Source organism: Sturnus vulgaris, chromosome Z (assembly GCF_052056855.1).
Source record: "Sturnus vulgaris isolate bStuVul1 chromosome Z, bStuVul1.hap1, whole genome shotgun sequence".
NCBI lineage: Eukaryota > Metazoa > Chordata > Aves > Passeriformes > Sturnidae > Sturnus > Sturnus vulgaris.
In genome coordinates this window covers 33,608,774-33,623,124 of record NC_142283.1, presented here as the reverse complement: position 1 = coordinate 33,623,124, position 14,351 = coordinate 33,608,774, and the positions used below count along the sequence as shown (strand labels likewise).

Genomic DNA, 14,351 nt, shown 5'->3' with positions numbered 1-14,351 from the left:
GCCATCCCGAGTGCGGGCGGAGGGTAAGGACCGACCAAACCGGGGCCCGGGGCGGGGGCCGAGCCGGGCGCAGCTGTTCTGGGCCGGGAGGGGCGGCGGGGCCGGCCCCCGCTGAGTGACGGCCGGCCCGGGGCCGCAGCCGGCCCGGACCCCCGCCCCCGGCAGCGGCGGAGCCGCCCGGGCTCGGCTCGGCTCGGCACGGCTGGCAGGGCTCGGCGCGGCGCACGGGTGCGGTAAGCGGGCGACGTGGTGACGGGCCCGGCTCGTATCGGGGCAGAATATTTGGCCGGCACCCGGCGGCCCCGGCTCGACAGAAACAGCGGCCGCCGCTGCGGTCTGGGCAAAGCGCAGGAAAAGGGACTGCTCGGGTGCTGGGTCTCCCTCCCCGCCTGCCTGCTTCCCTGCCTGCCTGCCGGCAGCCTGCCGGAGGTGGGAGCGCTGCGCCGAGATGCGCGGAGCCGGCGGCGGGCGCTGCGGCAGCCGGGGATCCCCGGGCCCGGGGTGGCCGAGATGTCCCTCGGCGGGCAGGCGGAGCCCGTGGCGGAGGCGCTGGGATGGATAGCAGCCGGCGGCGCTCACGCGTGTCCGCGGCAAATCCCGGCAGGGATCGGGGGTGCTGGCACGGTGAGACGAGAGGGCTCTGCACGACGCCGAGCAGGTTGCAGAGAGCACCGAGAGTCCTTTTTTACTGTTTTTGCTTGCTTTTGTAACCCACGGAGCTCTTCTGGGAGATGGTTTTCCCGACAATGGATCGCTGGAAAGCTGCACTTGCTTTTGTAAGGGCAAAGTGGAAATTAGCAGGGGGAAAGGTTCATTGAGGCCGTGTGTTGTATCTGTCTTGGCTCTACTTTCTCCAGCTTGAAATAGTTACTGCCCAGAAAGGCACTGCCTATCCTGAAGAAGAAAGACAACCTTTCTTCACTCAGATGGACACAGCTTTGCCCCCACACGTGTGCTCATGTACTGCCCTCTGCTTTTTAAATGGTCGTGGATGGTTTGTTGGGCAGAATCCATTGCTCTCTGCCTCCCTTCAGAGCCAGCTGCTTTACCCTTATGTGGAGGTCCTTTCTGTTTGCTTTACATCTTTCCTTGGGTGTTGGGACTTGAGCCAGAAGGGTGCTCAGCCATGTGACAAAAGTTGTTTTTAAGCGTTTTAATTTTTTTTAAATGCCTTTCTCATGTGTGACCTGCCAGACTATGCAGAAGTGAAGAATGACTTCGTCATTTCTCGTAAAAGAGACAAGATTTACACTGAGAAGCAAATACTGGATTAGGTTTTTGGGCAGGCAACCTCTACGTCAGTTTATAGTAGTGATCTCTTTTGCCCTCTTGAAAAGAGGAGCTGGGCTACAGCATTAAAGCCAAGCACCATCTTGCTTGCATTGCAGTCCCCAGAGCCTTTTGCAGTGCAGTAGAAGTGTCTGCACTGTGCCTGTTGCCCTTATGTACACACAGCTGGGTATTCCAACGAGCACACTGCATCACAGATTCACTGCTTCTCATTTCAAAGTCTGTTTTCCCACTCTCAGGGCTCTTCCCCTACCCCTTCTTCAGCATTGCATTGTTTTCCGGCCTGACTCATCTTGTTCTTCACACGCTTGTCAGCTGTGATGGTCTGCTGCCTTTTCTCCAGATACTGTGGTTTTGCATAATATTGGAAATACCTCACTTTCCCCCCACCCCCTGTAGTTTATTTGGAAAAGTCAAACAGGTATGGAAACAGTCTGGTCTATCTCATTACTGATTTTCTTTGCCCAATTTTTACTTTCATTCACCCAAAGGACCATTTGATTTATCTTTACCAAAGATCCTGAATTAACTTTTTGTAAGAAGCACCAGTCCTCTGCTGCCAGATGTGTAGCTCCTATTCCCCAGAGCAATGTGCTACAAAATGTAGTGCTGCTGATGAATTGCTATACTTTTCTGTGTTCATTGCTTCACTGTTTTTCAGGTGTGTGGAGTTTTTGTGAAAGCACAGGTAGGGGGAAAGAAACTGATCTGCCTTCTGATTTTTTTCTCAATAGCTGACAGTCATTTGCACAACATAAGCTAGGCAGACTGTCTTCACTTCTCTGTTCAGGCAGAGACCTGCAGACAAAATGTCTTCACTTGTTAAAATTCCTAGGCTCTTGGAAGAAACAAGTGGTGTTCCATGACTCCACGGTATTAAATGCCCCCATGTTCTTGGGCACAAGGGATGCAGCACAATGGGAGGTTCAGTGGTTCTCTAGCCCATCCCCAGCTCACAGCAGACCTCAGAGAGGGAGGTTCTGGCTTAATATGACCTATGTCTGCAAGTCCCCAAAGATGTAGATCTCCCCTCCCTGAAGCCTTGCATCACCCTCCTGGAAGGGAATTCTTCCTACTTGTTCATGGTGACTGAGATAAACACATAACAGAGGCTGTCCTGGGTCAGACCAAAGTCTCTGCATCCCAGGGTACTCTGGATGGCAGCAGCCTGGGGAGAAGCTTAGAAGCAAGGTTGCAGTGATGCTTCTCCAGAGCTCTCCTCCATTCAGGCACTGTGCAGTTTGGAAGCTCTCCCAGCTGGAGCTGGTTTCTTTGTTTCTGCAGATTTGTGTGATTGTGTGAGGGTCTCGTCTCTGTTAAATCTCTTGCTCAGGTTTGGTGCACACTGTACTCTGCATACTCATTGCTGCTGAAACAGTGCTCATTTTGCTTCAGTGTTAAGTAAGCATCAACTTGTCTGAGGCTTATTAGCTGCAACTTGGTGGGCATTTCACTGCCACTCCCTGTGCTTCAGCCACACTAGCAGTAGGGTGGGATTGGGATATGCAGGCATTCATGTGTTACTAACAGTTCCTTTTGGCTTCTGGCAGTTTGGCAGGGCTCTTTTACAGGACATGGCCATTGCCTGTCTGAGAGTCTGAGGCTCTGCTCAGTGCAGGACATGAGTCTTTCTGCTCCTATGTTCACAATGCACCCATCGGGTTCCCTGCAAAACCAGAGTGTGCCACAGACACAGGGGTGTCCACCTGAGGAATAAGAGATACTCAGGCAAGAAACCCAGGCTCACTTTCCGGAGGAGATTGTGCTGGCTGTGAAGCTTCCAAGTGGAAGGGCTCAAGTTACAGAGCAGGAACTGAGTGCAGAGTGTCACTAATGACTCGAGTGTGCCCACATGCTTTTCACAGGGATTAGTAATTAAGCAACTGAGCGCATGCCAGGTGCATGAGAGAACCTCACCCCAAATAGGAGAACACATAACTGTTTACAAGCGTGTGTTTAAAAATATGTGAAGTGGGGAAGATATAGCTGGGATGCTTTTTGTTTGGGCTTTGGCAGATCTTAGCCTGGTCACCAAACATCCAGGCTAATTGCTGTTGAGAAAGACCACTTGGTGAGAGCTAGTATTGAGTTGTGTGGCTTGCAGGCTGCAGGAGTATTGACTAAAGGAGAGGCAGGAGATAGAGGCAGTTTCTGGATATCAAGCTAGGAGATGGGTGAGCTGAGAAGACTGAGGAGAATGCAAGCAGTGTGAGACTTTCCTCAGCACTAATGGATAAAGGGAGAGGTTACTTAGCTTGAGTACAAGGAACATTCCCTAGTGTGTGCATGACCTCAGACAATAAGCTGTTTGCTGTGGATCTGTCAAGTGCCAGGATGGGAATGTCAGCTCTGATATGAGGATATCCATGGGAATGAAACTGCATCATCAGTAAGTCTTGCCTATGGCCTGTTGAATTTCACTGCTGCAGTGGTCTGGGTGGTGACGATAACTCCAGATAATGTTACATGTTCTGCATGGCTGGTATGTCACTTCAAGAGTCAGAAGTCATGTGCTTTGATAGACCCAAAATGCCTTCTTCCAGATGTTTCCTTTCAAATACGAATTTCAGGATGTCTTAGATTAACAGCTGCTAGCTGGGAGAAAACCTAGATCTTCCTTGGAAATTTAGAGTTTCCTGAAGGGAGAGCAGATTTGATTTCCTTAAGCATGAGCCTCTTGCTGGGAAGCCGAGAGTCTTTCTTGTTGATGGCTGACTTGCCTGGAGCAATGAGAGTGTGTGGTGTGCTCTGCTTTCTATACCTGACATGGCAGAGCTTCTCACCATCTGGAGTATCCTTGTCTCTTTTCTGTCCGCTCTCCTCAACCAGGACATGAATTTGCGTTTTTTCTTCTTTAAAAGTAATTTCTCTTCAGGAAGCATGTGACATGTGACTGACTGCAATTGGGTCCCTCTGCAGCCTTTCCCTCTCCAGGCTGAGTAAGTCAAATTGCCTTTGCTTGTTCAGCTTGGAGAGACCAGTCTTCTACTAGAGGACATCAAATTGCATGAGCATCCAGCTACATGCTCAGGGGTGCTAAGCAGAGTTTCCCTTTCCAGTATCCCGTGGGGGTCTCCTGGCTAGACACTTTCTAATGCAGCTTGGACTTCAAGCCCAGAGCACAGTCTACTGACAGTCTTTTGTAGCTTTAACAAGAGTTTTCAATATCTTGTACATTCAAGGTGGTGGTGCAGAGTCCAGGCAGGCCAACAGTGCTTGATGCTGCATCCTGGGTGTGTGTTTATGTCTTGTTAAAATGATTCTTTCCTCTCTGACTGGTAAAATGAGATCTGCTTGAAAAGGGACCTACAGAAATGTGCAGACCATTACCTTAAAGGACTGGACTTAAGCATTTATATTCCTTTCATTTTTAGGAGAACAATGTTCAATTGAAGTGTTGTAAACTTTTGAATGTCTGTACCTCAGGTGCAGGGCATGTAGTCACTTGCAAAGGTGCTACTGGGCCAGGGTTGTGTCTGTGAAACAAGGGACTGTGGGGCCGAGGTGTGAGTGTGCTGGGAGGAGACACACCTGTACCAGCACACCTGCACTGTCTTCCCTTGTGAGCAGGGCAAATCGTGATTGCAAGCATCCAGCAGTGAACACTTCTGTTGTGTATGGCTGTGTGATGACACTGGGCATGGATCCAACCCCTGCTCTGCTCTGATTTCCTCCTGGGTATTGCACAATTCATGTAGTTTCACATTTTTATATGTGGTCTCAGTAGGAGCTGATGTGCATCTTTTTCTTTGATGCTACTGGATCTGGCCATGATTTGTTGGTCAGTTCTTGAAACTGCAGGGAACTGGTTATGTTTGGTTGCCCAGTGACTCAAAAAGAAGGGTTGACCATGGAGTCACCAGCACCCAATTATGTTGGGATGCAAGTTCAGGGTTTGAAAGATGTCCCAGGAGGGGAGAATCAGCAGAGACTCACTTTTTGGTGGATTTATCTCCTTCATCTCTACATCCCCACCATGCCTGCTCCAGCACTATGTGTGTTACAGCTACACCTCCTCCAAAGGCTTCTGGTACCCCCTGCCTTGCCTTAGATCACTGTGCAAGTGCCCCTGCTCTCCTTCATTTCCTGACTGTCAGACAAAGGAGATCCCTAGGCTGACAGACCCTTTGCACACATGTGTAGCTTTCACGTTTGTCAGAGGACTGACCACATAAGAAGTTTCTAAGTTTTCACTTAGAAACAAGCTGGAGGTGATTTGTTCCTCTCATCAGCACAGCATGCATCTTAGATCTGCACCTAGGTTACTCACTGAGATTTAAGCATATGCACAGAAAGTATCTAACTTCTCTTGAATTTTTAGGAAATGGTCACTTGAGGTATGTATAGCTCCTCCATCAAAAAAACCCCAGACCCTGGCGTTTATCTTTTAAGTTATGCTGCAAGTCAAACAAAAGGGAAAAAAAGCTGATTGTAGCAACTATAGAGGAGACATTTGATATTGGTCTGTTATTTTTATACCGCAAAAATAATAGTTCTGAATTTTGACTCAGGCTTATACTTAAGCTGTAAAAAAAATGTCATAAATCAAAACCCTGTGTGAGTCAAACAGGAACAGTTTTCAAGCCATCCCTCATTATATGAATTTCTGCCTTCACTGCTCCTTAAATACACTTTCATCCTGAAAAGACTTCTGCCTTTAAACTAGGCAGTTTTTTCAAGAATCATCAATAGTTATGCTGGCCATGCTTGGCTACCTCCTTATCCCAAAACCCAAGCCCCATGGTCTGCTTTCACATTTCAGAGCACAGGAAAGATGTTATGGTAAATTCAGTGGTTGTCTGGGGCAAATATGGTTTTTTCAGGCCTGGTTCTCATTATGTTGCTGAGTACATAGAATTCCTGTCCTCTGCCTTTGGTGGTTGGTTGGTGTGGTGGTGACCAGGGATGCCCCAAACCCTCCCACATGCTGAGCCTTGGGCATGGTGGCTGCATGCTGCAGCCTGCACAGACTCCCAGAGTCAGAGTTGGCTGGGACTGATAAGAGAATTTATCCCTAGAAAGTCCTGCACCTTTGCTGAGGTTAGTTGGTCTTTCTCCCTGCATTTTGCATGAAAGGAAGTGCTTTCTGTGGTGTCCTGGTGTTGGCATGCTGGTGCTCGAGGGAGGTTGTGCGGGCAGGCTCTGGGCTGCCTGGCCCAGTGTGCACCAGATGATGTGTTGCCCAGCTTTCCTGACACAGCACCCCTGGCTTTCACGGTGACGTTTTTGTATTTTCTTGAAATTTGTATTGCTGCTGTTCCTGTCACTTTAGCCAGTTCTTCCTCGTTTGTTCTTTTTCCTGGGGCTGTCGGGTCATGGGGGGATAATCCAGCAGACCCTTTGACTCGGCAGCATGGGTGCTGCTCCACGGCCTCCCCGAGCAGCCTGCTGCTAAGCCCATTTCTGCCCTCCCTGCTTGCCCACCTGAGGAGCACAACCAAGTACTGATGCCTGCCCTTGGCTGGGGGTGACACAAAGTGGGCCACGTGGGCCACTTTCCCAGATGGGTTTCCACCGTTTCCCTGTGCAGACGTCAGTGCTGCTCTCAAGTTTCTGTGGTACCCCAAAAAGGTCATGATGCTGCAGGGGGCTGTACCAGTGCAAAGCTCTGTGAAAGAGTTATTTCCAGTATTGTACAAGATGCTTTTCATTTTCACTTGTTTTCATTTGTTTGCTCAGCATTTTTTAATCCTTCAGAAAGAAACTGTTCTATCCCCCTCATGATCAGAAATGTTATTTTCCCATATTCACAGTGAGAACAGCCTTCTCTTTTTTATTATCTCCCATCCAATTAAATTTTTCTCCTTTAACAGTTTTAATTATTGTTGTGCATTCCAACCTGTGTGCTCTTCAGACTTACCAAGTGCAAGTGCTTGGGCTGTCTTCCCACGTATCTGACAAGTACTTTGAACAAAGAGACCTAACGTCTTGCTCTCTTTGTAATCTATATGAATCTCAGTATTTTGAGGACTTAAAGTTGCAACAGTGTCAGTTTTGTGCAGTATCTGTATATTGCACTTCTTTTGTGATGCTTCCTTAGTTGATTGAATGAAGAGTAATAGGGTTAATGAAAAAGAGTGAGAACTCAAGTTGCGCTGAAGGATCTTGTTTAGTTTGAGTTCAGGTGAAGGTGACGCCTGCGTTAAACCATGCTTGTACTGCAGCACAAGTCAGGGAGAACTGCTGGTGATGGTGGTGGGTGTTTTAGTACTTGCAACAAAAATAATTACACTTAGGCAGAATTTACCTGCTTTCTTATCTTTGGCAGTTCAAAGCCCCCTTGCCATTTACAGCAGATGGGCTGGTTTGCCTTTTCTCCCAGCACTCATTAGCAAGATAAGACAGAAGAGGCCTGGGATGTGGAGATAAGGGAGCAGTGAACATACTGGTCCTGGAGGCTGTGCTGGAGGACACGATGCTGAACGGCTGGTTCTGCAGGCAGGGGAGCAGTACAGAATGTCCTGCTGCCACGGGCAAGGCTGGTGCTCCTGACCAGCAGTCCTTTCAGTGTGCTCGCAGCGGGAGATGTGCGAGGTGCCAGCGCTGTCCGGCTGCACCAGCAGGTCTGGGAAGGCACTGTGCCCCCCGACACCTCTCTTTGAGGTATGTAGCAAATTTAATTCTCCCCACGGGGATTTCAGCTACGTTTCAGCAGACTCTGCACCTGTCTTCAACCCTCAGGGCCTTTGCTATATGCAGCCCCAGCTTCATATCTCTGCAAGATGCTTTGAAACCTGAAGCGTTTTCCAGGAGCATTGCCTGTGTGCACTGACATCCCATGTCTGTGCTGCCTTTCGCCTCTCGGTGCTGACATCTCTGTCCTTCTGGAGGGAGGCACAAGGTCACCCTGGGGGCTGCACTCTGGTCCCAAACAGGCCCCTGCTTGCAGTCTTGCCTGCGCTCCTGGGAGGGGTCTGTGGCTGTCTCTGGGAATAGTTGTCTTCATGTGGCCAAGACAGATATTGCTATGTGTATGGCAGGTGTGGGTATTTTAAGCCATTATAGCGAATTTAGCAGCCTGGGGTGGGTTATTCTCTGCCTTCCTGCTTGCTCCTAGCACCAGATCCTTCCACAGCAGAATTGTCAAAACTGCACATGGCATATGAAATTCAGGCTAGTCATGGCTCTTGCACCCAATCTAAGGCCACAGTAGCACAGCATATATCCAGATCCGAGTCCAGGCTGGTTTTCTAGGATCTCCCACATCAGTGCTCATGAGTAACTGCAGTAAAGGTTCTGCCTGTCTCTCTGCCTGCAAGAAAGGCAGGCTTGCAGGGCTGCGCTGCTGGACATTACTTGTAGGCTGGCTGGTGAGTGGCTCTGCCTGCCACCTTGAAGAGCCCTGCTCTGAGGGCTGAAGGGCACTGGTGAAGCGTAGGAGTGTGGGGTTCCTTCCACCTCACTCAGTCAGACCCACTGATCCCCATCGCTCCTGCTGCCTCTCCACCCTTTTGGCTGCCCTCGGCTCCGGTGCCTACAGGCTGGTGGTCACTGCTTGGAGCAAACCAGCCCAATGAAAAGCTGATTTTCACCCCCAGTTCCCAGCTGAGGGAGCTTCAGGGGCTGTTTCTACCATCAAGGAGGCACCATCTCCTCACTCTTCACCTCCTAAGTGGCGAGTGGCAGGAATGTGAGTGATGCAGGAATTGCCATCACACTAGTGGGGAACCAAACGTCTGACAAGATGACAGCTTCTAAATTTAAGGGCTTGATGTTGAACAAGCTTGTGTGCATTACTGTGCCCTTTTGTGACCAAGCTAAAGATAATTTTCCTATCTGGAAGAGCAGCTGTGCTGTAACTTGTATAAAGAAACTTCTCCACAAATGAAGAGTGATCATAAGAGCATAATCTGTCCTGAGGGGTCTAGCAAAGCTGGAGAGATGTGATTCAGGGTAGGGCTCTGATGCTCCACAGGAGCTGAACAGAGTCCATTTATAGAAACTCAAAAGATGTTTGGCTCCCTAAAAAATACACAGGCCTTGCTGTTATTTTTAATGTAAATGTCACTCAAAAGAGTAGCAAAACTTTAAGAAAAGTCACGTTAAATTATCTATGGCTCATTATTCTCTGCATAAACAGAGCCAAAAAATTAAAAAAAAAAAAAATTACAGACAGTGCTGTGGAGCAGAAGGAGATTGTCAGCAAAAGAGCAGAGCTGGATATGCTTTTGTGTGCTGTGCTGAGTGTACGTTTAACCCACCTGCATATTTTAAACACATTGACCTTGGTCTCTGCAGTCTTTTTCCTTGCACAGGTCTAGTTACATGCATACGATTGTGTATGGTGCATTATATTAGGAGACACGGACCAAATCTCAGGGTCAGGAGGGATTATCCAGATAGACCATTCACCTCGCTTCTCGAAGGACTGGTTTAGAACGTGCAGTAGCACACAGGTCAGCTGCTTAGCTGGCAGCAGTGCAAACATGTGTTGTCTCAGGAAAGGTGAGTCACTAAATAGCACATTTAACTGGCAGCCTCCTGAATCTGAGTGGATAATACTTCCTGATCTCCTTGTGGCTTTAAAACATGGGAAGAAGAGCCATGCACTGGAGCCTTGTGGAGGTTTTCAGGGCTCAGAGGTACTCAGTGGTGCTACAAATCTGTTTTCCCATCTGGTAACATGTTATCTGGAGTGCCATGTGCAGAGCCGTGTTACTGGGGGCTTGTAAGGACATGAGAGCCGCATACTCTGACTTCTGGTTTATTGTCCTTCAAAGAAATAAATGCCTAGGACGCTTCATTAACATCTAGCACTGCTTGCAGAAAGACATCCCTACGCAGAGTCCTGTACAAAGAACTTCCTCAGTCTTGCCCTATAAATCCGTGATGGGGCAATGTGCTGCCGGAGCTGCGCCGCTCTCACGTCCCTGGGTGATTATGTGTGTGTAGGATGTGAGCAGTCTTTTGAAATCAGCCATGCTTATAGCATAAATAAAATGCAGCTCTGGGGTGCTCAGTCTTCCCCAGCCAGGTGGGCTGTAGCATCATGCTTCATGTGTTCAGTGTTAACGCTTCATTTTTTTTTATGTCAGGTTCTGTTACAGCTTAGAAGTGAGATCCACGAGACTCCTCTAAGATGTCTTACAGAAAGGAGCTAGAAAAATATCGAGACCTAGATGAAGATCAGATCCTTGGAGCTCTGACGGAAGAGGAGCTCAGGAAGTTAGAGAATGAACTGGAAGAACTGGATCCTGACGTAAGTAATTTTTAATTGAGGTGCTAGGCAGTGAATCTTAGTAATTGTGGGGGAGTGGACTGCATTAGTAATCTGTATTTCAGTGGGATCCTTTGCAGAGCCTGTACTTGGTGCAAGAGTGGAAGACACTGGCTGCAGATACACAGAAGAGTTTTTTTGCCATTGGAAGCACAGTCTACATGTGTGTCTTTGTTTCTGTTTTCTTGCTCTTTTCCTGATGTGATGAGCAGCTGTGACTTGCAGCAGCAATATGAGCCAGTGCTGGTGCAGGGCAGTAATCCTGTGGAAAGTGGATCTCTGTTTCTGATCATACCACCTTGGAGGGAATGTTTTGTGGGTTGCTTGGTTTGAGGGTTTTCTGTGGTTTTTGGTATTTCGGCTTTGGGCTTTTTATAACGAACTTCAAATGGCCTGCATTTTCCCCAACTTAGGCAGAAATCCAAATCCCAGAGTTTTGCAAAGTGGGACAGTTTATTTTTAGTAACCTCCTAGCATCAGCAGGAGCTGCACATACGCAAACATGGGGTCTGCTGGTGCCAAGCTGGTGGAAGGTTTTGGAGCCAGCACTGTCCTGTTGCAGGGGATGTGCAGAGCCAACTGGCAGACCTCTGGCCTATGGCAGAGTTACTCGAGGAGCTTGGGCACTGCCAGGTGACAAATTTTTCCTGCAACATGCAGTTAGTGTTTCTGAAGTAAATTATGGGTGGTGTAGATTGCATCATCAGTATTTTTAATTGCAATGCAGGAAAATATTTGAGAGCTGGCAAGCTAGCTCCTGGGATTAAGTGTATGGGCTGATGGGCTGGCTACAGCTACCTCAGAAGGCACAGAGTCAGGCAGTATTCTGTGAAAGATGAAGAAAGGTAAAATAACTATTGACATCTGTCAGTTCAGGTGTAGTCAGCTTGAAGATTGCATAGTTGCCTCTCACGGCATGAAGCCTGTGGAAGCAAGCTGTCTCCTATGCCTCCCTGCTTGTGCAATTCACACACTTCTCTGTTGCCCTTCGAAGTTGCCCAGGTCTAACTGCTTCCTATTAGTAATTTTCCTTCCCAGGCTTTTCACTGATACAGATATAAATTATAATGAACTACTTTTATCAGGAAGGCATAGAAAAATCAGTATGTTGTTCAGCATCACCTTGGATGTCTTAAAAAGTAAACGTTGACTTCTATCCAGTAAAGCTTTAAAGAACATGCTTAGTGTCAAATCTCGGAATAGTCTTACTTACTGCATTAAGGCTGTTCTATATTTAAATATAAGCAGGTGTTTACGTGCCATATGTGTCAAGCACGAACCAACTTCCCGTGGTGGCTTACGTGACTGAATAACAAGGAGGCAGCTTGAAAAAAGGCTGAAGTTCACAGGGGTTTTGCTTTGCAACCAAGTGGTCTTCTCTGTGAGACCCTCTCTGTAGTTTTGTGATGGATCATGAAAGGCAGAAGAGACCACCACAACTCTCTGATCTGCTCTGTGAAAGATCATGAGATTTAACTGAATTGATTCTTTTCATGGGGCATTGTGGGCACTTGGACAGACTCATATAGTGGGGAGAAGTTGGCTGAGAGCCTCCAGAAAGAAAGGGCTGGAGATGATGTTGCAGAGAAACATGTACTAGGCAGCATTTAAAACTGAAGGGGGAAGAGGAGCATCACATGTCCTGGATGATGTGGGAATCAGTGGGTCTGGATGAAGCTAACCTTTGACAGAAGGAGAAGCAAATTGTCCAGCAATCTGGGAGAAGAGTGGTGTAATGAGGGAAGTGCAGAGGGGAGAGTGTTTGACAGATAGGGATTGTGGCATGCAGAAATAACCTGTGTTTCTCACCTCCATGTCTAGAATGCACTGTTGCCAGCAGGGCTCAGGCAGCGGGATCAGACGCAAAAGCCACCAACTGGCCCATTCAAAAGGGAAGAGCTCATGGCCCACCTAGAACAGCAGGCAAAGGACATTAAAGACAGAGAAGACCTGGTTCCTTTCACGGGGGAAAAGAGAGGTATGGTCATCCTTTGTATCATGCTGGGTGCATCACAGTGAAGGCACAGTGGGTGCACAGCAGCAGAAGGGTTGTGTCTGACCTGTGTTGATAAAACAACACTTCTTTTTTGACACTACTGGGGTTGTGTATCTACTCTGTCTGCTGTCTAGCCCCAGCTAGACAAGAGGTCCCTATGCTTGCCGATTTGGGCACCACCTGATATGTTGTTAAATGCTTTACAGAAGCTGTACCACTGTGCAGCCTTCTGCCATCCCCATGCCACTGTATCTGTATCACGGTCTGGAAAGAAATCATCTTCTGTCCTCTCTTGTCCCTCCTTGCCCTGTTCTCCTGTTAGCTCCTCATGTTAAGCAACATGTTTCACCATTGCCTTTCACACTCCATCCTGACACTATGAGTTACTCACCATAGAGAAACTCCACAGCTCTTCACAGTTGTGGTGATGCCCAGCATTCCCATCTAGTTTTCATCATCTCTTGACAACTCCAGGCTTATTTCCCAGGCTCCTGCAGATTGCTTGTTTGTGTCTTCCTGCACCATACCCTACAGCAGCTGCTGCACTCCTGTTCTGCAAGGCCCTGAGGCTTGTGAGCAGGGGTTTTCTTCTGCCTCTTTTTTTTTCTCTTATTCTGGCATCTTTTGCTATTCTCCTTGTATATGATACATTATCCAAGCGACTTTCCTGTTCCCGTTAGAACTCTGAATATCATCTGACATGGGACATAGTCTGGTCAGTCCCTGCCCCTTCATTCCAGGAGCTTCTCAGCAGCTTTTCAGCTGTTGTGTCTCCCTCTGTACTGTGATCCCCCTGCAGCAGAAGATCTGGTTGTGCACTGTTCATGCTAATGGTTGCCCAATATGAAAAAGAACTGCATGAAAATGTGGACGTATGAGCATGTTTCCTAACTGAGATCTTTCTGAAAGGTGCCTCTTTACTGACCCACATGGCTGTCTTATAGAGAACTTGTGCAAAATCTGTTCATTTAATAAAACCTATAAGGCAGTATTTTTAGATTAAAAAAAAAAAGTAGTCCTTGAGAGAAATAAATTAGTAAATTGAGTTCTATCAGGAAAACTGGTTTGATACCTTTCAGATGTGCTCCAGTCCAGTGTTGCTTACCCACCTGGCTAGCCCAGAAGGTAGAAGCAGTGTTCTGCAGGAGACAGAGGTATTTCAGGCATTTTGAGTATGCAGCATCATATTTCAGTCTGTTGTGATCTCAAATGTATTAAACATATTTTAATTTGTAATATGCTGTTGAGAGAAGACACTACTTACATTGACTGTGAGCCAGAGATGGTAAATTACATATTCACAGCTGTGATGAAGCTGTAAATAAATCACCACGTTTGCAGTTTGGAGGGTGATTTACTAGTTGGTTATGGGCAGTGTTCTCCCTAGCCATGCTGCTAGGAAGGGTGTTGGGGTGTGCAGACATACTGTGTTATGACCTAAAATATCATGCATTGTCATCATCATGCATGCACTGTTTAATTTAAAGTTCTATCTTGTAATAAGGCATGACTGAGATACAAAACTTTCTAAAACTTAGAAATTGACTGAAATTAGGTAATTAAAATTAAACTAGAAGAAACCCCAGAAATTTTGATGTTGCTGGGGTGTCAGAAGGATTTACTGCATGGCAGCAGAATTAAGTTTGCCCTCTTTCTCTTGTTTCCTGCTGGCGTTGCACACACGGTACAGTTTGCCCAGCCACACATCTGGTGGGACAGGAGTTCCAGATCTCTACACCAAGCAGACATTTTGGGCAGACATTTTGCTGCTGAATACCCAGAAGATGCTTGGCTGTGCAGGCACATGACACTGCCTATTTTTGTGAGAGCAGCTGTGTCCCAGGAGGC

At 47.6% G+C, this 14,351-nt stretch overlaps 1 protein-coding gene across 6 annotated transcripts in view; it reads left to right on the top strand.

Annotated features, from left to right (window-relative positions):
- The window catches only part of TMOD1 (tropomodulin 1), a 26,473-nt gene continuing 12,122 nt past the window's right edge, over positions 1-14,351 (top strand). For 2 of the 6 annotated variants that reach the window (XM_088156824.1, XM_014888147.2), the window contains exons 1-3: positions 147-233; positions 10,326-10,489; positions 12,329-12,485. In XM_088156824.1, the coding sequence (XP_088012950.1) occupies positions 10,370-10,489; positions 12,329-12,485 (277 nt within the window). In that variant the 5' untranslated portion in view covers positions 147-233; positions 10,326-10,369. Of the gene's footprint in view, positions 24-146; positions 234-6,955; positions 7,894-10,325; positions 10,490-12,328; positions 12,486-14,351 lie in introns of those variants that run through there. The other 4 variants (XM_088156825.1, XM_088156827.1, XM_088156826.1 and 1 more) reach the window with 4 other exon arrangements.